General features: G+C 45.6%; 1 protein-coding gene across 1 annotated transcript; it reads left to right on the forward strand.

Moving 5' to 3' along the window:
• The first annotated feature begins 821 nt into the window (after positions 1-821).
• On the forward strand, positions 822-18550 carry LOC115464701 (zinc finger protein 260-like). The gene is made up of 4 exons (XM_030195066.1): positions 822-879; positions 5144-5270; positions 14288-14404; positions 16468-18550. Exons 1-4 carry the CDS (start codon positions 853-855, stop codon positions 18465-18467), a joined length of 2271 nt encoding a protein of 756 aa, XP_030050926.1. The 5' UTR covers positions 822-852; the 3' UTR covers positions 18468-18550.
• Positions 18551-19457: the final 907 nt, after the last annotated feature.

Below are 19457 nucleotides of genomic sequence, written 5' to 3' on the forward strand. Positions count from 1 at the left end.
ATCTTGTGTCAGTGAGTATGATAGTTGAGTCTGGTTCGAGTTTGTTTGTTATGATATCAAGAGTGTGTCCTTTTTTTGTGTGTTGGTTGGGTGTTGGGTATTTGTAGATCCCATAGTTTTAGGAATTCTTTGCATTCTCGTGTGCTTGGTGAGGTGTCATCTTCTAGGTGTAGGTTGATGTCTCCTAGTATAAGGATGTTTGAGGCAGATACGCAGGAGTTCGAGATGAAATCCATGAGTTGTGCTTGGGAGTCTTGCCATTTTCCTGGTGGCCTGTAGAATAGGATTGTGTTAAGGTGTCCTATTAGGTTTGGATGATTAATTCTTGTCGATGCAATTTCAAGTTGTGGCGAGGTAGATTCACCCGTGATTGTGATGGTGAATTCGGGTTTGTAGATAATGGCTATTCCGCCTCCTCTTTTTTTTCCATTTCTTGTCCAATGGGTGATTTTGTATTCTGGTGGGCATGTTTCTAAGATGGATCCACCCCACAATCCAGAAACTGGTTTTCTTACTTCTCTTTTCTCCTTTATCAGGTGACGCAGCACTTTGTTGACACATATACAAATTATCCTGTAATGCAGATTCTTGGGTTGGTCTGGGACAGTGTGTACAGGATCAGCTCCTCTGGTGTCAGTGCTGGGAGGGTCCAGCAGATGGCAGCAGTCAGAGGTGGCTCTCCCTGACCTCCCTTCCTTCTCCCTCTCTCCTGCTTCTCTTCTCTCTGATCTGTCCCCAGACTTCTCCCCCTGAGTCCCTTCCCTTCCCTCTCTCTCTCTCAAGCCAGTAGGAGAGAAGCTGAGTGATTGCAGAGCCAGGACTAGAAATCGCACTGTGAAGAAGGGCAGGAGAATGGCTCTTGGGCTTTGTGCTCAGCAGGTAGGAGACTGGCAGGAGGTGGGCAGCAGGGGATGCAGTGCCAGGCAATGTCATGCAACCTCTGATACACACATGGTGCATGGAGCAAGCAGACGAAAAAGAAAGTTCTTCTTCCTGGTTCCCCTCCCTTCACAGGGCTGGAAATGGTGCTGTGGAGAAGGGCAGGAGAGTGGCTGCAGGGCTTTGTGCTCAGCAGGTAGGAGACTGGCAGGAGGTGGGCAGCAGGGGATGCAGTGCCAGGCAATGTCATGCAACCTCTGATACACACATGGTGCATGGAGCAAGCAGATGAAAAAGAAAGTTCTTCTTCCTGGTTCCCCTCCCTTCACAGGGCTGCTGCTCCTGAGCCAATGGTGCTGTGGAGAAGGGCAGGAGAATGGCTGCAGGGCTTTGTGCTCAGCAGGTAGGAGACTGGCAGGAGGTGGGCAGCAGGGGATGCAGTGCCAGGCAATGTCATGCAACCTCTGATACACACATGGTGCATGGAGCAAGCAGACAAAAAAGAAAGTTCTTCTTCCTGGTTCCCCTCCCCTCACGCAGCAGCTGCTCATCCTTTTCTCTGATCAGTCCCCAGACTTCCCTTTCTTTCCCAGTCTGTCTGAAGCTATTAGGGAGAAGCTGAGCAGCGCCCTGCAGTGAGCCAGCAAAGAGGGAGCAAGGGCTGGAAATGGTGCTGTGGAGAAGGGCAGGAGAATGGCTGCAGGGCTTTGTGCTGAGCAGGTAGGAGACTGGCAGGAGGTGGGCAGCAGGGGATGCAGTGCCAGGCAATGTCATGCAACCTCTGTTACACACATGGTGCATGGAAAGTTCTTCTTCCTGGTTCCTCTCCCTTCACAGGGGCTGGAAATGGTGCTGTGGAGAAGGGCAGGAGAATGGCTGCAGGGCTTTGTGCTGAGCAGGTAGGAGACTGGCAGGAGGTGGGCAGCAGGGGATGCAGTGCCAGGCAATGTCATGCAACCTCTGATACACACATGGTGCATGGAGCAAGCAGACGAAAAAGAAAGTTCTTCTTCCTGGTTCCCCTCCCTTCACAGGGCTGGAAATGGTGCTGTGGAGAAGGGCAGGAGAATGGCTGCAGGGCTTTGTGCTCAGCAGGTAGGAGACTGGCAGGAGGTGGGCAGCAGGGGATGCAGTGCCAGGCAATGTCATGCAACCTCTGATACACACATGGTGCATGGAGCAAGCAGACGAAAAAGAAAGTTCTTCTTCCTGGTTCCCCTCCCTTCACAGGGCTGGGAATGGTGCTGTGGAAAAGGGCAGGAGAATGGCTGCAGGGCTTTGTGCTGAGCAGGTAGGAGACTGGCAGGAGGTGGGCAGCAGGGGATGCAGTGCCAGGCAATGTCATGCAACCTCTGATACACACATGGTGCATGGAGCAAGCAGACGAAAAAGAAAGTTCTTCTTCCTGGTTCCCCTCCCTTCACAGGGGCAGGAAATGGTGCTGTGGAGAAGGGCAGGAGAATGGCTGCAGGGCTTTGTGCTCAGCAGGTAGGAGACTGGCAGGAGGTGGGCAGCAGGGGATGCAGTGCCAGGCAATGTCATGCAACCTCTGATACACACATGGTGCATGGAGCAAGCAGACGAAAAAGAAATGAGGTGGGCAGCAGGGGATGCAGTGCCAGGCAATGTCATGCAACCTCTGATACACACATGGTGCATAGAGCAAGCAGACGAAAAAGAAAGTTCTTCTTCCTGGTTCCCCTCCCTTCACAGAGCTGCTGCTCCTGAGCCAGCAAAGAGGGAGCCAGGGCAGGAGAATGGCTGCAGGGCTTTGTGCTCAGCAGGTAGGAGACTGGCAGGAGGTGGGCAGCAGTGGATGCAGTGCCAGGCAATGTCATGCAACCTCTGATACACACATGGTGCATGGAGCAAGCAGACGAAAAAGAAAGTTCTTCTTCCTGGTTCCCCTCCCTTCACAGGGGCTGGCAATGGTGCTGTGGAGAAGGGCAGGAGAATGGCTGCAGGGCTTTGTGCTCAGCAGGTAGGAGACTGGCAGGAGGTGGGCAGCAGGGGATGCAGTGCCAGGCAATGTCATGCAACCTCTGATACACACATGGTGCATGGAGCAAGCAGACGAAAAAGAAAGTTCTTCTTCCTGGTTCCCCTCCCTTCACAGGGCTGGAAATGGTGCTGTGGAGAAGGGCAGGAGAATGGCTGCAGGGCTTTGTGCTGAGCAGGTAGGAGACTGGCAGGAGGTGGGCAGCAGGGGATGCAGTGCCAGGCAATGTCATGCAACCTCTGATACACACATGGTGCATGGAGCAAGCAGACGAAAAAGAAAGTTCTTCCTGGTTCCCCTCCCTTCACAGGGCTGCTGCTCCTGAGCCGGGGCTGGAAATGGTGCTGTGGAGAAGGGCAGGAGAATGGCTGCAGGGCTTTGTGCTCAGCAGGTAGGAGACTGGAAGGAGGTGGGCAGCAGGGGATGCAGTGCCAGGCAATGCCAGGCAGCCTCTGATAAGCAAGCAGAAGAAAGGGAAATGGGACGTGATATACCGCCTTTCTGTGGTTTTTTTTTTTTTTGCAACTACATTCAAAGCGGTTTACATAGTATATTCAGGTACTTATTTGTACCAGGGGCAATGGAGGGTTAAGTGACTTGCCCCGAGTCATGAAGAAATGAGCCTGGCACTGCTCAATCCATTGCTGGGGATCCAGAAAACAAAGTTCTGCTCTTTATTCCCTGAGTTTCCTGGTTCTCTTTTGGCTTTATGACACTTTAAGTTTCTCTTTAGACTCACTTTCCATTCTCTCTTTCTTTAACTTCCCCTCTCCCTTGCCTAATATTTGGATTTCAGATCACAGCATAAATGTCTGAGAGGTTTTTGTCTTTCCATCAGGTTCTGCCTAAAGGTATCTGACACGACACCCTAGGCGCACCTTCTGATGTGAGCCCCCCACGCCCCCCCCCCCCAGAGCAGCTCTAGGCCCTCCCTCATCTAGCATACCCCCTTCCCTACGTTCCTGTCCCTTATGTTGTCCAAGATCTCTCTCCCTATTCCCCCCCCCCCCCATGGTGTCCAGCATCTCCCCATTCTCCTGCTAGGGGGAAGGGAAAGGGGGGAAAGGGAAATGGGACTTTCTGAGGATTTTGCAACTACATTTAAAGCGGTTTACATATATTCAGGTACTTATTTTGTACCAGGGGCAATGGAGGGTTAAGTGACTTGCCCACAGTCACAAGGAGCTGCAGTGGGAATTGAACTCAGTTCCCCAGGGTCAAAGTCCACTGCACTAACCACTAGGCTACTCCCCTGCCAGCGAAGGTATTTGCGAGGCGAGGGGGGGAGCGCGAAAAGGCGTGAGGCATTGGCGGGGGGGGGGGGGGGGGGGGGGAGGTGAGGCGAGGCCTGGTGAGGGTGGTGGCAGGACAGCACTCAAAATGTGCCCCCAGCCTCGGTCTCTGGCCCCCTCCCACCATAAGGTCTGGCTACGCCCCTGATAAAAACACTAAAGCACCACATTTTTCCTGTGCAGCATTCTTCCAGGGTTGTACTCACAAAGCCCTCTGAACACATACTCAAGGAGAAAAGGCTGGCTGGTATTTCAAGGCTTCCATGTGGTTCCTTTCCCAACCCAAGCAGAGCTGCCAAGTTGCCTAACTCCAGTAGGAAAACGTTTTGGCCAGTACCGGTTTTGAACTTGCTTCCCAAAAGCCGGTTCCATATTGCACCAGGACAGGGTTGCCTGAAATCCAGGACTAGCCAAAAGTTTCCCTCTCTGTCCAAATGTAGGCAGGAGAGTAAATTTTTACCCGCCATAAGTGAAAAGTTTTGTTGGCCCCAGAATTGAATATATCTAGCTTAAGGGCAGGGGTGGTTCCCATTCAAATGAACCTCTTAAAGGTAAAGATAGAGGGGTCAAGGCTGGTTGTGATTCTAATATTTGTGGCCCTCAAACTCCTGTACCTCTAAGGGCCTGGCAGGCATATTAAGAGAGAAATTGTATGCTGGGTGCCTGTTTCATAGAGAAACATAGGGACCTACTTCCTTTTATCAAATTCTAGCTTATTAACCAATGGATATGCACTTAGCCATGAGCAATTATACCAGCCATAGAGTTAGAATAAGTGTCTGCACCTAAGTTCATAGAAGAAATTAAATCTAGGGCCACATAATGGGGAAACAAAGCTGGCAGTTTCTGGGGAAGATGGGTGGGTCCTGGAGTCCTCTTTTCCATGATATGTTGGGAAAATAAAGTGGAGGAGCTCAAATGCATTCTGAGCTCCTCCACATGTTACAGACTTTGTTTCTGGTTTGTGTTTCAGGTGCCAGTGACGTTTGAGGATATCACCGTCTCTTTCTCCCAGGAGCAGTGGGGGTATTTGGATGACGGTCAGAAGGAACTTTACAGGGAAGTGATGAAGGAGAATTATGAGACCCTGATCTCACTAGGTAAGGATTGCATTATCTGTATTTTTTAGTAGACACAAGGGTTGATTTAATAGAAGTAACATAGTAACATAGTAGATGACGGCAGAAAAAGACCTGCACGATCCATCCAGTCTACCTAACAAGACAAACATATGTGTAAACCTTACCTTGATTTGTACCTGCCTTGTTCAGGGCACAGACCGTACAAGTCTGCGCAGCAGTACTTCCCGCCTCCCAACCACCAGTCCCACCTCCCACCACTGGCCCCGGCACAGACCGTACAAGTCTGCCCTCCACCATCCTCGCCTCCCAACCACCAACCCTCTTCCCCCCACCTGCTCCGCCACCCAATTTTGGCTAAGCTTCTGAGGATCGATTCCTTTATGCATATCCCACGCATGTTTGAATTCCGTTACCGTTTTCATCTCCACCACCTCCCGCGGGAGGGCATTCCAAGCATCCACCACCCTCTCCGTGAAAAATTTTCCTGTGCCTCCTTTAATCCAGAAACTTCCAATTATGACCCCAGCCTGTGTCAACCCTGTTCTCTGAGGATGGGCAGGGTTGAGGAACCTTTAGACTGTCCTGTGGGTCTTGCCGGTTTTCTTCCTTTTCTCTTTTAAGGGCCCTTTTACTAAAGGGTTGGCACAGGCAACAGGCACGCCATGCGCCAATCAAGAACTACCGCTGGGATACCACAGCAGCCTGGCAGTACTTCCCACCCTCAGCACGCGCCATTTCTGGTGTCACAAAAATATTTTCTATTTTTGTAGCACCGGTGTTACCCCGCGGCAATTGGTTCACTTACCGTACGGTAATTTCTTTTTGAGAAAAAAAAAGAAAGACTTTTACCCGCTACGGTAAATGGGGGCCTCAGCGCCTGTCAAGAACACGCACTGATGCTAGCACAGGCCCCCTTTTACTGAAGTTTAGTAAATGGACCACTTAGTTCTTGCAGCAGAGCTGAAAGCCAGAGGCAGAGAATCACAAATAGACAGGATCTGGAAGCAACAGATATGTTATGGTATTTATTTTCCGTCAACTTCCAGAAGGGTCAAAGCGGATTCCAAAATATTATAGTATAATACAACAGAAAAAAAAAATCTGAGATTTTTTAAACGTTAATTTTATTATATATTTTTTGATACAAATAGATGTTTCCTAAATAAATATGTTTTTAACTCCTTTAAAAGTTCAGATAAGAAAGTAACTTTTTCAATGCAGGTGGAAGAGCACATCGAATCAGAACTGTCTGATAGATGAAGGATTTCTCTAAAAATCCTGTACTGGGGGGAGGGGATTACAGCTCTGGGACATTGAAGAGTACCTGGGTCCCAGATGGCAAAAGGTGATAACCACAGATGTTTGAGGAGGGTTGGGAGGGGGTGACAGGGAATGGGACTTGATTAACCACCTTTCTGTGGTTTTTACAACTACATTCAAAGTGGTTTACATACTATATACAGGTACTTATTTGTACCTGGGGCAATGGAGGGTTAAGTGACTTGCTCAGAGTCACAGGGAGCTGCAATGGGAATTGAACCCAGTTCCCCAGGATCAAAGTCCACTGCACTAGCCATTAGGCTACTCCTAGGTGGGGTTGGAATATGGGAGGTTGGTTCTTGTTGGGGGGTTGTGGTTTAAAATGCTTTGTCAGATTTTAGTAACCTTTTGGGTTTTATTGATAGGTTTCCTAGTGTTTTCGTTGGTGTGATAATTCCTTACTGTATTCTTTTTGCAATAACAATCTATTGTTACAAAAAAAAAAAAAAAAGAATATAGGTGTTGCAATACTGGGACAGTCCGGAGGTCCATCAAGCCCGGTATACCGTTTACAACAATGGCCAATCCAGGTCACAAGTACCTGGCAAGATCCCAGAACAGTAAAACAGATGTTATGCTGCTTATTATAGAAATATGATACTGTTTAGATGTCAATGTATCTTGAATGGTTAACAATAAAAAGTTATTAAAAAAAAAAAAAAAAGAAATAGCAGTACATTTTCCTATGTTCATCTTAATAATGGCCTATGGACTTTTCTGTTAGAAAATTATCAAAACCCTGTTTTTTAAACCCTGCTAACTGCTTTTACCACATTCTCTGACAACAAATTCCAGAGTTTAATTTCACGTTGAGTGAAGAAATATTTTCTCTGGGTTGTTTTAAATTTACTACTCTGTAGCTTCTTGCATGCCCCTAGTCCTAATATTTTTGGAAAGCGTAAACAAGCGAATCTACCCATTTCACTCCACTCATTATTTTATAGACTTTGTGATTTATTTCCTCCCTTCCTTAGCCCTCACAGGGAGGGGAAAACACAAAAAATAATAAGAAAGAGGACTTAGGCTCAGTTAGGCGCAATCAGTTATTATCTTTATTGATATCTCACAGAGCCAAATACAAAAAATAGTTCTCTCCCTGGAGCAGGTTGTCAGTCAGCAGTGCACATCCTGAAAAACAAGGTCTGCTCAGCTCACACCTCTCCCTGTTATCACATAAATACTATCATAAGTTTCGCTTCTCCCAAATCGTGATTTCCCCTAAACTAGAATCAGAAAGTAGCCTATGCCATATATGGGTATATCAGTCTCTCCTGACGTTGTGGGCACATGCACCCTTAGTGGCTATTGGCTAATCAGTTATCTGTTCTGCGTGCACAGCGTGTAGTTAGTCACAGGTCAGAGAACAATACCTTTGTGTCCTCTCTCTGTCTCTCCCCACAAATGCAACATACTGGTAGGTTTCACTGTGTCCTCGGTCTCTTAGCAACTGCCAAGGTTACATCCATCTTATATGAAAAACATATTCATCTGCAAACAAATGTTATGAAGTGTCAGTTCTCAGCTCCTGAGAAAGCAATGATTGTTACACAAGATGCTGAGTTAGTATGCTAACATGTGAGCACCAAACTGAAAGTACAGGACTTAGGCCTAGCCCTTAGTAACAGGCCAAGCATAGGAAGGCATATACAACTTCTGTCATATCTGCCGTCTAGTGGAATTTCCAAAATATGCCATCAGCATAAGAGAAAAATTTTTGCTCCATATTCCTGGAAACCTTGATAGAAAAAAAGTTGTGTACATTAAATAACACCCCTGGTGAGTATGAGCCTAGCTTCTGAAACCAATGGTTACAGGTCTGAGTCAGTGCTACGAAAGTCTCTGAATCCAAATTGTAGTAGACTGAGACAATTATGTAATTACAAGAAGAACATAAGAATAACCATACTGGGTCAGACCAATGGCCCATCAAGCCCAGGATCCTGCTTCCAACAGTGGCCAATCCAGGTCACAAGTACCTGGCAGAAACACAATTAGTAGCAACAATTCATGCTACCAATCCCAGGGCAAGCAGTGGCTTCCCCCATGTCCATCTCATGCCCTCATTTCCTGTTTCCGCAAGGGCGGGACCAGAGGCAGAGCTGAGAGAGAAGGGAAGGCAGGCTGAAGCGCTGATCTGCTCGCCTTTCACTGCTGCCGCCGGACCATGAGGTAAGAACTTTTAAATTCTGGGCGGCATGCAGGAAGGTGAGGGGCAGGCAGAGGACTGGGAGAAGAGGGCGGGCAGCGCAGGTCGGGCTGCCACTTGGGGGAGAGAGAGGGCGGGAGGCGGGGGGCCTGGAACTCAGAGGGGAGGGGGGCCTGGAACTCGGAGGGAAGGGAGGGAGGGAGGGGGGCATGGAACTCAGAGCCTGTACGCGTTAATGATCGCCATGTCAAACTCAGAGTGGCCACGAGGCAGAAACCCGCGCCACAACTGGCCATTGACGTCCAGACTCCTGCGCCGCTCAAACTCCATTGTAACCAGCAGGGTGGCAGGAAGCGGGCGAGCGCAGAACTCGCACCACAACTCGCCTCCTAACGGTTCCCTTAAAAACATAATCGCCATTACATGATAACCTTGCTAGTGCCCGTTTCATTTGTGTGAGATACGGGCCTTTTTTACTAGTCTTCTTAATAAAGATCTAACCTGCTTTTCATCACAGGCAAACTTTAAATTTAATCAAAAGTGTAGCATTTTGTTCATCATTTGCTCATCTTTTGACACTGGCACTGGGGGTGTGCATTCGATTTAAAACTAATGACAAAATGCGACAAATGAGGGCATTTAAATAAATAGAATGAATGTGGGGCTGGAGCCACTTGGTTTCAGCAGCAGCACTGTATATGGGCTAGACATGATGAAGCCACTTTGATAGAGGAAGAAGAAAAAAACACAAGTCACTTCTGCAGTCATATTAAAAGTTCTTGACAAACAGCCAAACAAGCCTATCCCTGCCTCACTTGTACCAAATCCCATGACTAATGATGTCAGCAGCAGCTCAGTAGAAAACTGAATGCATGAATAATCCACCACTATTTCATCTCTGGGATTCAGAGAGAAAAATTGTTAGAAAAGAGATGGTCTCAGAAAGTTACTGAAGTCAAAAAGAGGTCATTTAAAAAGAGAAAGCATTCAAAGAGAACATAGGAATCTTAGGGAGACACAGGCAGCATTGTGCTGTCTACGTATCGCAGAGAAATGAGCTTTAAAACTTTCAGCCTTAGTGACTCTGTAAGCAAGAGACACTGCATAGTCATAGACAAATGGCAGAATTGGAGCTCTGAGACAGAGACAAAGCACTAGGTTAGTACTTTTAGAGCCAGAGGGACTGCATCATGTATAGTCAAGACAGCAAGAAAAGGAACTCAAACGTTTGGCTCCGTGGCATCAGGAGATGAGGCACCTAAGTCCCAACCACATTGAGGATTTAAAGACATGCAGGATAAATATAAAGGAATCCTGTGCAGAAGAAAGGGATCCTCAGGAGCTTAGCCTAGAATGGGTGGCAGAGCTGGTGGTTGGGAGGCGGGGCTAGTTTGGGCAGACATATACGGTCTGTGCTGGGGCTGGTGGTTGGGAGGCGGGACTAGTGCTGGGCAGACTTATACGGTCTGTGCCGGGGCTGGTGGTTGGGCGGCGGGGATAGTGCTGGGCAGACTTATACGGTCTGTGCCAGAGCTGGTGGTTGGGAGGCGGGGTTGGTGGTTGGGAGGCGGGGATAGGGCTGGCCAGACTTATATGGTCTGTGCACTGAAGAGGACAGTACAAATAAAAAAAAGTAGCACATATGAATTTATCTTCTTGGCCAGACTGGATGGACTGTGCAGGTCTTTTTCTGCCGTCATCTACTATGTTACTATGTAGGTAATTCTCTGAAAAAGGTGCCTACATTTAGATACCAGATATGCCAGATTTCCACCCCAGTGCCATTCAATAAATACGCACGTATCCTACATAGCAGGTAGTTTGAAGATGGACATACACATAGGCAGAGCGTGGGTGAGGTGCAAAGTTAAGTGTTCATAGTTATATGTGCATAAGTAAAGCTTTACTACATTAGGTGACTGACTATACGCCCATTCTGCACCTGGACTAGCTTGCAACACACTGTAACTTAGACCAGTTCCTTATATTTTTGATTTACTGTACAAAGAACTTGCCTTTTTTTATGATTTATCATTTTTATTGATTTTTCAAAACTTGAACAGGTTACATCTGTTAAGTAAAACACAGCCATAGGAAAAAAGAAAATAACAAAATTCTTTCAAATCAGGTAATAATCATAGCAAAATAAGTTAGGCTTTCTTAGACCCCAATTATGAGAGGGGGATAGGAATTAATGAAGATATATAAGCATATTTAATAAACATTGACAGAATTATGGCGCCGTACTTCTCATTATTTACTTTCTGTCTCTCTATCGCTGTTTCGAGTCAAGAAAAGATTTAAGCTGTTCAGGCATATAAAAAACATATTTTGTCTGACTTAACCTTACTATACATTTACAAGAATAGGATAAAAGAAAAGACCCTCCTAGCTCCAATGTCCTTGACCTCATAGAAAGAAACGTTTTTCGCCTTTGCTGAGTTGTCTTTGTTACGTCAGGATAAAGCCAAATTTTTTCTCCTCCAAAATTGTAATTAGCAGATTTAAAATAAAGTCTCATAATTGAATTCAAATCTTGCTCAAAAACAAAGGAAACGATCATTGTGGCTCTTTCGGTAACATTGTCAAGTGATTGTTCTAGAATTGCTGTAATATTGTCCACATCAATATCATTATTCACATTGTCTTTTCTTTCTCCATCTACTTTTTTCATTTTGTTCGGTATATAGTATATTTTATTTAGGGGGTGGTATAGCTTCTTGCGGATACTAATTTTCTTTTAGGAATCTAGTAAATAATTCTAGCGGAGTCACCCCCAAAAGTCTAGGAAAATTTAGTAGACAGAGATTTAATCTCCTATTGTAGTTCTCTATTTGTTCTATCTTTCTTCGAATATTCACATTATCCTTTGCCACAATTGCTTTAAACTCATGTGTTTGTTCCACCTTGTTTTGTAAATCAGATATCTTTAAGGAAAAATCTTGTTTAACCGATTTAACTGAGTCTTTCAATTCTTGAATTCTAGAGTTCAAAGCTTTTATCTCTCCTGAAGATTGTTGCAAGGTCTTGTCCATTTCTAGTAATTTCAGCCAAATCTTTTCAAGACTTGCCTCCGATTCTCTTCCCGCTGACGTGGATGCCATATGATCTTTAGGCCTCAGCGATATCTGTACCGAGCCGGGCACCCCGCAGGGTCCGCCAACAGACACACTTCTGGAGTCTGTTTGGTTTGCCTCTCGGCTCGCTATCGTCGCTGGACACGGAAGAATCGTAGAGATTGGCGGGGGGGGGGGGGGGGGGGGGAACAAAGATGTTTCACTTTCCAGTGGAGGAACCACTTCACCGGGTCCAACTGCTAAGGTATCCGCCCCGCTCACCGTTTCAGAAAGAACGGGAAAGAAGCAGTCCAGTCCTGGTCAAGTTGGCGTGGAAATCACGGTAGGCGGGGGTACTACCCGCAGCGTTCCTTTTCGCTTCGAATGTGGCATTTTTTAATAGAGGAAATCAAACTCCTGAACAAGACTTACTGGAGGAAACTTACAATGCGTCCGTTCTCGGCGCCATCTTGACTCGCCCCCCCCCCCCCTCAGAACTTGCCGTTAGTTTAGCCACGCATTTATTTATCCCAGCTGAGGTACCACGCATCTTGTCCCCATCTATATATCTGCACTTGGCCCCTCAGCTATATAGTAAGCTGTATTGTAGAAAAGCATTGTATCATAGCAGTGTTTTTTGAATATGCTAGTTGTGTGCTTATTAGATATTCCATCGCTATTATGCTTGCATCATATTGTTATTTGAATTTTGATGCAGTTCAATGTGTATATTGTTGGTCCTGTTTCATGGTAGTCCTATTATTAGGTCTCAATTTGCTGTGGTGAAGTTTTCCTCTTTCATTCTGTCTATATCTTTACGTGTTCGCTTTACTATTGTTATGCTGTTAACAAAATTGTAAGTTTGATGTTCAACTGTATCTACTGTACACCGCCTTGGATGAGTCTCTTCATAAAGGTGGTTAATAAATCTCAGTAAATAAAATAAAAATAAATATGTGCGTGTCTACCCTGTTACATTAGTTTTCTCTAGAGGACATAATTCAAGAATCCATGGGATAAGCACAGAGGATCCCTCTATAGAAAATCAAATTAAAACAAATGACCTGGTAGAGGATGTGAGCTTTGGTGGAAAACTACAGAGCAGATCAGTGGAAAATCAACATGAATTTTATTAATGAGATCATAAAAGAGCCCGACACAGGCCGTGTTTCGCCCAATAGGGCTGCATCAGGGGCTATAAAGAAATAAATAAAACATATAAATCATAAGACATAAATAGTTATAAATATGTACATTAAAGATTTAAAAAATTAATAAAATTAATAAAAAATATTTATAACCATTTATGTTTTATGATTTATATGTTTTATTTATTTCTTTATAGCCCCTGATGCAGCCCTATTGGGCGAAACACGGCCTGTGTTGGGCTCTTTTATGATCTCATTAATAAAATTCATGTTGATTTTCCACTGATCTGCTCTGTTGTTTTCCATCTTGGAGTTTGCAGATCGCCTGCCTTGTTGTTTTCGAGGGCATGAGCTTTGACAGCAGCTTCAGAGGTTGGGAAGTGACATCTGTGCTGGGCAGATTTCTATGGTCTGGGTCCCGTGAATGGAAAATCAGATCAGGATCAAGGCTGGAGTGGGCTTCTGTGGCCACTCCAGTAGTTGGGAAGTAGAATTGGCACTGGGAAAGAGGATGGGACTTGATCGAAATGGTTTACATATTATATACAAATACTTATTTTGTACCTGGGGCAATGGAGGGTTAAGTGACTTGCCCAGAGTCACAAGGAGCTGCAGTGGGAATGGAACCCGGTTCACCAGGATCAAAGCCCGCTGCACTATCCACACAACACTGGCAGGGAGACATTGTGATGTGATATGCATATACTCTCTAGTGTACCAAGGGCATGGCGGTGGGGGCGGTCCGCCTCGGGAACATGGAGCAGTCGCACGGCAGTCGACTCCGCCAGTTCCCTGACACCCTCTGACGTTACTTCCTGTTCCGGGGCAGGGGACCGGCGGAGCTGACAGCCACATGACTGCTCCATGCACCTCCAGGTGATGAGGCTGCTATGCTTTGAAGGAGGGGGAAGTGGGTGATGTGCTGAGAGGGGGGAGGGGATTGAATCACTGGGGGTGGCGTAGTGGCGACCCACCACTTAATCTCTGTCTAAGGATATGCTTATCTCTGTGTGAGGGGGAGGGGTAGAATCATAAAGTTGATAATAGCGAATAAATGATGCTAGTCAGCCATCGGGGAGGAAAAGTCGTTCTTAGGGTTGAAAGCAACAGTATGTTCCTAGATTTCCGACTTCCGTATTTAATTGTGAAGGAGTGAAACCTGTGCAGAGAGCCAGATGCAACTCTAAACACCTCATTGGGCAGACTGGATTGGCTGTGCAGGTCTTTATCCGCCAACACTTACAATGTTACTTTGTCGCAATGAGCCCCAGATCCCCCATCATGTGCTGCACCCTGAGAATTACTGCTGTGTATTGTTCTGTGAACGTAAAGGAAATAAACCTCCATTTTCTTTGTAATTCCTAGGCACAGACCACGGAAGCATCAATCCTGAAGTATTATCAAGGATTAAACAAGAGGAAGAGCCGCCTTTCTGGGATCCAGAGGATTCAGAAGATAGAGAAGTGACTCTCTTATACACAGGTGAGTGATAATAGAAAATACTGTGCAGAGGAATAAGAGATTTTAAACAGTACAGATGAGTGAGAATCATGCTCTACAGCGTAAGGGAACAAAATTGCAGAACGTATTCGGGGGATGGGGCCGGCATGGATTTAGTGAGGGGAAGTCTTGCCGCGCCAGTGTATTGCATTTCTTTGAAGGGGTGAGCAAACATGTGGATGGAGGGGAGCTGTCAGTGTTGTGTATCTGAATTTGGTGGTGGGGGGGGGGATTTGGCGGGGTGCCTTATGGGGGATGACAGGGAGGGTTAGGGAGTCGTGGGATGGGGGGTGGTGTGCTGTTGTGGATTGGAGGCTGGTTGGGGGATGGAGAACAGAGAGGGGGGTTGGATGGTCGGTATTCTCAGTGGAGAGGGGTGGATAGTGGGGTTCCCCAGGGGTCTGTGCTGGGACTGTTGCTTTTTGGCATGTTTGTGGATGATTGGAGATGGGAATGACTGGTGAGGTGATTAAATTTGTTGACAACATGAAGAAGTTGTTAAATCGTGAGAGGACTGAGAAAAATTACAAGAGGACCTTAAGAGACTGGGAGACTGGGCGTTCAAATGGCAGATGACGTTTAATGTGAGCAAGTGCAAAGTGATTATGCATGTGGGAAATAGGAACCCAAACTATAGCTACATAATGCAAGGTTCCACATTAGGAGTCACCGACCAGGAAAGGGATCTAGGTGTCATCGTTGATGATATGTTGAAAATCTCTGCTCAGTGTGCGGCGACGGCTAGGAAAGCAAATAGAATGTTAGGTGTTATTAAGAAAGGAATGGAAAACAAAAATGAGGACATTATAATGCCTTTGTATTGCTCCATGGTGTGCGACTGTACCTTGAATATTATGTTCAATTCTGGTCATCGCATCTCAAAAAAGATATAGTGGAATTAGAAAAGGTACAGAGAAGGGTGACAAAAATGATAGAGCGGATAAGATGAATTCCCTATGAGGAAAGGCTAAAGCGGCTAGGGCTTTTCAGCTTGAAGAAGAAATAACTGAGGGGAAATACGATAGAGGTCTATAAAATAATGAGTGGAATGGAACAGGTAGACGTGAATCAATTGTTTACTGTTTCCAAAAATACTAGGGCTAGGGGGCATGCAATGAAGCTACAAAGTAGTAAATTTAAAACGAATTGGAGAAAATATTTCTTCACTCAGCGTGTAATTAAACTCAGGAATTCGTTGCCAGAGAATGTGGTAAAAGCAATTAGCTTAGCGGGGTTTAATAAAGGTTTGGCTAGCTTCCTGAAAGAAAAGTTCATAAGCCATTATTAAGATGGGGAAAATCCACTGCTTATTTCTAGGATAAGCAGCATAAAGTGTATTGTACTGCTTTGGGATCTTGCCAGATACTTGTAACCTGGATTGGCCACTCTTGAAAACAGGATGCCAGGCTTGATGGATCTTCGGTCTGTCCCAGTATGGCAATACTTACGTACTTATGTAATTACAACATAGAGGTGAGTAATACTAACACTGTAAGAAATAGTAGGAGTTTTACAGAGCCTGGAATGATTTGGAGGCTAATCCCAGGAGTCTGTTCTGCCAGGTTACAGCTATTTATTGAGGTGAACACCAAACAGTGTCATGGAGGAGCAGCCCACTCCGATCACGTTTCACACTACAATTTCCCTTTCCATCTCCTTGAAATGTTTCACTTCATTCTCTTACACTGTCCAAGCTGCACTCACACTCTTCCTCTGATACTTCCCTGAGGAGATCTGCCAGGTACCTCCAAGTAACTTTGTGCACCTCAAGGAGAAGGACTTGGGGGCTGTATTGTCAGAGGAGGAGTTACAGGCAATATTTCTGGGAGCGAATAAGGCGTCTGTCTGCTAAGGTGCAGGAGAATAATTGGAAAGTCTTATGTAGATGGTCTACGACTCCTAAGCATTTAAATAGAATTGAGGTCTCACTTTCAAAGGCTTGTTGGGAGAGGAGGTGGCTAATTCACAAAGAGACACTGTATTACTTAACTTAAACTGTTCTCCTGCAATAATACCCAATGCTCATGTTCTTTTTTTAAATCTAGAAAAAGATGATCCCAGAAACAGTAATACACTGACCTATGACTGGAAGGTCAGTGAGAAGCCTGAAGAGGAAAAGAGGTTATCAGAAACAGAAGAAGAAGAAACCACTTCCTGTTGTGACTGGGGTGAAAAGGGAAAAGATCAGTCGACCTCAGAAAATAAACAAAATAATTCCACAGGTAGTTCAGCAGTGGACAAGCAGAGAAGCCAGATAAGTGAAAGCTCAGGTACTTTACACAAGAGGAAAGCATTCACAGAACACATAGAAGATCAGTCTGGTATGGAATCAGTCACTATTTCTACTAAATCTGAAAAAATCTGTTGTAGGAAGGCAGATCTCTCAAAATACCAGAAACTTCAGACACATCAGAGACAATCTAATTGTTACGACTGTAGTAAAAGCATCAGTAGGATGATGCACGTCACTGTGAGCCAGAGAATCCATACAGGAGTGCAAACATTTATGTGTCCTGACTGTGGGAAAAGTTTTAGGCAGAAATCACAGTTGACAAAGCACCAGCAAATCCACTCTGGATTGAAACCATTTACATGTATGGAATGTGGTAAAAACTTCAGTCGGAATGTACACCTCACTGTGCACCAAAGAATCCACACGGGAGTGAAACCATTTACATGTGCTGAGTGTGGTAAATGTTTCAGGCAGAAATCACAACTCACAAAGCATGTGCAAATCCACACTGGATTGAAACAGTTTGTATGTACAGAGTGTGATAAAGGATTTATTCACAAGTATAGCCTCATAGCACACCAGAGAACCCACACAGGCGTAAAACCATTTACATGCACTGAGTGTGGTAAAAGTTTTAGCATAAAAGGAAAACTCACTTCTCACTGGAAAATACACACAGGAGTGAAACCATTTACATGTACAGAGTGTGGTAAAAGTTTCAGTGAGAAGGCAAAAGCTGCCATGCACCAGAGACTCCATTCAGGATTGAAACCATATACATGTACAGAGTGTGGTAAATGCTTCAGTCAAAAATCGTATCTTACGATGCACCAAAGAATACACACAGGAGTGAAACCATTTACATGCTCTGAGTGCAGTAAAAGCTTTACTGAAAAGTCATCCCTCAACCGACACTGGAGAATCCATACAGGAGTGAAACCATTTACATGTCCTGAGTGCGGTAAAACCTTCAGTGTGAAGGGAAGACTCACTAAACACTGGAGAATACACATTGGATTAAAACCATTTACATGTAGTGAGTGTGGCAAAAGTTTCTCTCAGAGGTACAACCTTCTAGTCCATCAAAAAGTCCATTTGGAAATGAAACCATTTACACATATTGAGTCTGGTAAAAGTTTAAGTAATAAAGTATATACTTCCATATATAAAAACATGCAGTATGGGGCAAAACAATTTACATGTACAGAGTGTGATAAAAGTTTCAGTCTACAGTCACGCTTCAAAAGACACCAGAAAATCCACACTGGAGTGAAACCATTTACGTGTACTGAGTGTGGAAAAAGCTTCACTGGGAAAGGCAGCCTCACGGTCCATCAGAGAACACACACAGGAGAGAAACCATTTTTATGTGCTGAATGTGGTAAATGTTTTAGACAGAAGGCACACCTTACAATCCACATGAGAATCCACACAGGCCTAAAACCATTTATATGTACTGAATGTGGAAAGAGCTTTAGCCGTAACGCAGACCTCAGCATGCACCAGAGAATCCACACAGGAGTGAAACAATTCATATGTTCTGAATGCGGTAAAAGTTTCAGTCAGAAGTCAAGTCTTAGAGTACACAAGAGAATCCACTCTGGAGTGAAACCATTTACATGTACAGAATGTGATAAAAGCTTCCATCAGAAGATAAACCTCAGGAAACACCAAAGAGTGCACACAGAAGTGAAGCCAGTAATTAGCAGAACAGCTTTGTGTAATGATAGGCTTTTCAAACAACATCAAACTGGGTTTTCTCTGGACAAATGTGAAGACAACCTTTCTTATAGAAAAATTGAGCAAAGTTGAAAATATTCATCTGAGGATGATTGTGATAAAGTAACTTGAACAGGAAAGTATATATAGGTATCAAACATATAGATGGCGAGTGACCGAACTCACTCGCAAATGTGCAGTAAAGAACCTCTCTGTCCCGCCCCCGCATCAATACGTGATGACGGGGCGGGACAGAGAGGGTCTCTACTGCGCAAGGGGAGGGACGAAACCACTGTCGCTACCATTTTTCCCCCCCCCAAGGTCGCCGCCACCACTCCCCCCACCCAGAGTTGTCGCCGTCGCCGCCGCCACCCATCCTCCGCCCGGGCTGGGCCCTCACTCCGCTATAGAAACAGTGTCAAGGCAGCACACAGCTCAGCTGAGCTGCCGTCGACCTTCCTTCCCTGCCTGTGTCCTGCCCTCGCCCAAGAGGGTGGGACACAGGCAGAGAAGAAGGACGGCAGCTCATCTAAGCTGTGTGCTGCGTTCCCGCGCTGTTTCAATAGCGAAGCGAGGGCCCGGCCCGGGTGGAGGGGTGGCGGCGACTCCGGGGGGGCGGGGCCGGGGCCGTAGCGGTGACCTCGGAGGGGCAGCGGCGAGCTCGGCGGCAGGGGGGCCTTGCAGCGGCGAGGAGAAGGGGCCTTTCAACCCCCCCCCCCCCCCCGTCCTATACTAGCCTGTTTTTACGGGCTCAACGGCTAGTTTAGAAATGAAAGGAGGAGTGACAATCAAGCATAAGTCACTGAAAGAAAAGATCAGTGAAGATTAATTCAAGAGACTAAAATTGATGTTGAAGAGTGCATTAACACTGCAGAATCAGGTACAAACCATTAATCGATTGGCAATTTCCACAGTCTCAAACACTTTGGAACTGCACGCTGGCCTCGTAAATATTTTGAAAAACTGGATGTACAATCAAGAAAACTCCTTCATGTCTAGGAAGTAATTAATAAGAATCAAAGTATGTCAAAACTGTACATTCCCTAAACCAAAGGAGGAATGGGGCTAATAGGTATCATCTAT

This window comes from Microcaecilia unicolor, chromosome 1, assembly GCF_901765095.1.
Source record: "Microcaecilia unicolor chromosome 1, aMicUni1.1, whole genome shotgun sequence".
In the NCBI taxonomy this organism is placed as follows: Eukaryota; Metazoa; Chordata; class Amphibia; order Gymnophiona; family Siphonopidae; genus Microcaecilia; species Microcaecilia unicolor.

What these genes read in the sequence shown, in the direction of transcription:
- LOC115464701 (XM_030195066.1), top strand. Translation starts at nt 853, where the DNA reads ATGGCTCTTGGGCTTTGTGCTCAGCAG. An exon ending in TGAGACCCTGATCTCACTAG is followed by an intron (nt 5,271 to 14,287) that starts GTAAGGATTGCA and finishes TGTAATTCCTAG; the next exon opens with GCACAGACCACGGAAGCATC. An exon ending in AGTGACTCTCTTATACACAG is followed by an intron (nt 14,405 to 16,467) that starts GTGAGTGATAAT and finishes TTTTAAATCTAG; the next exon opens with AAAAAGATGATCCCAGAAAC.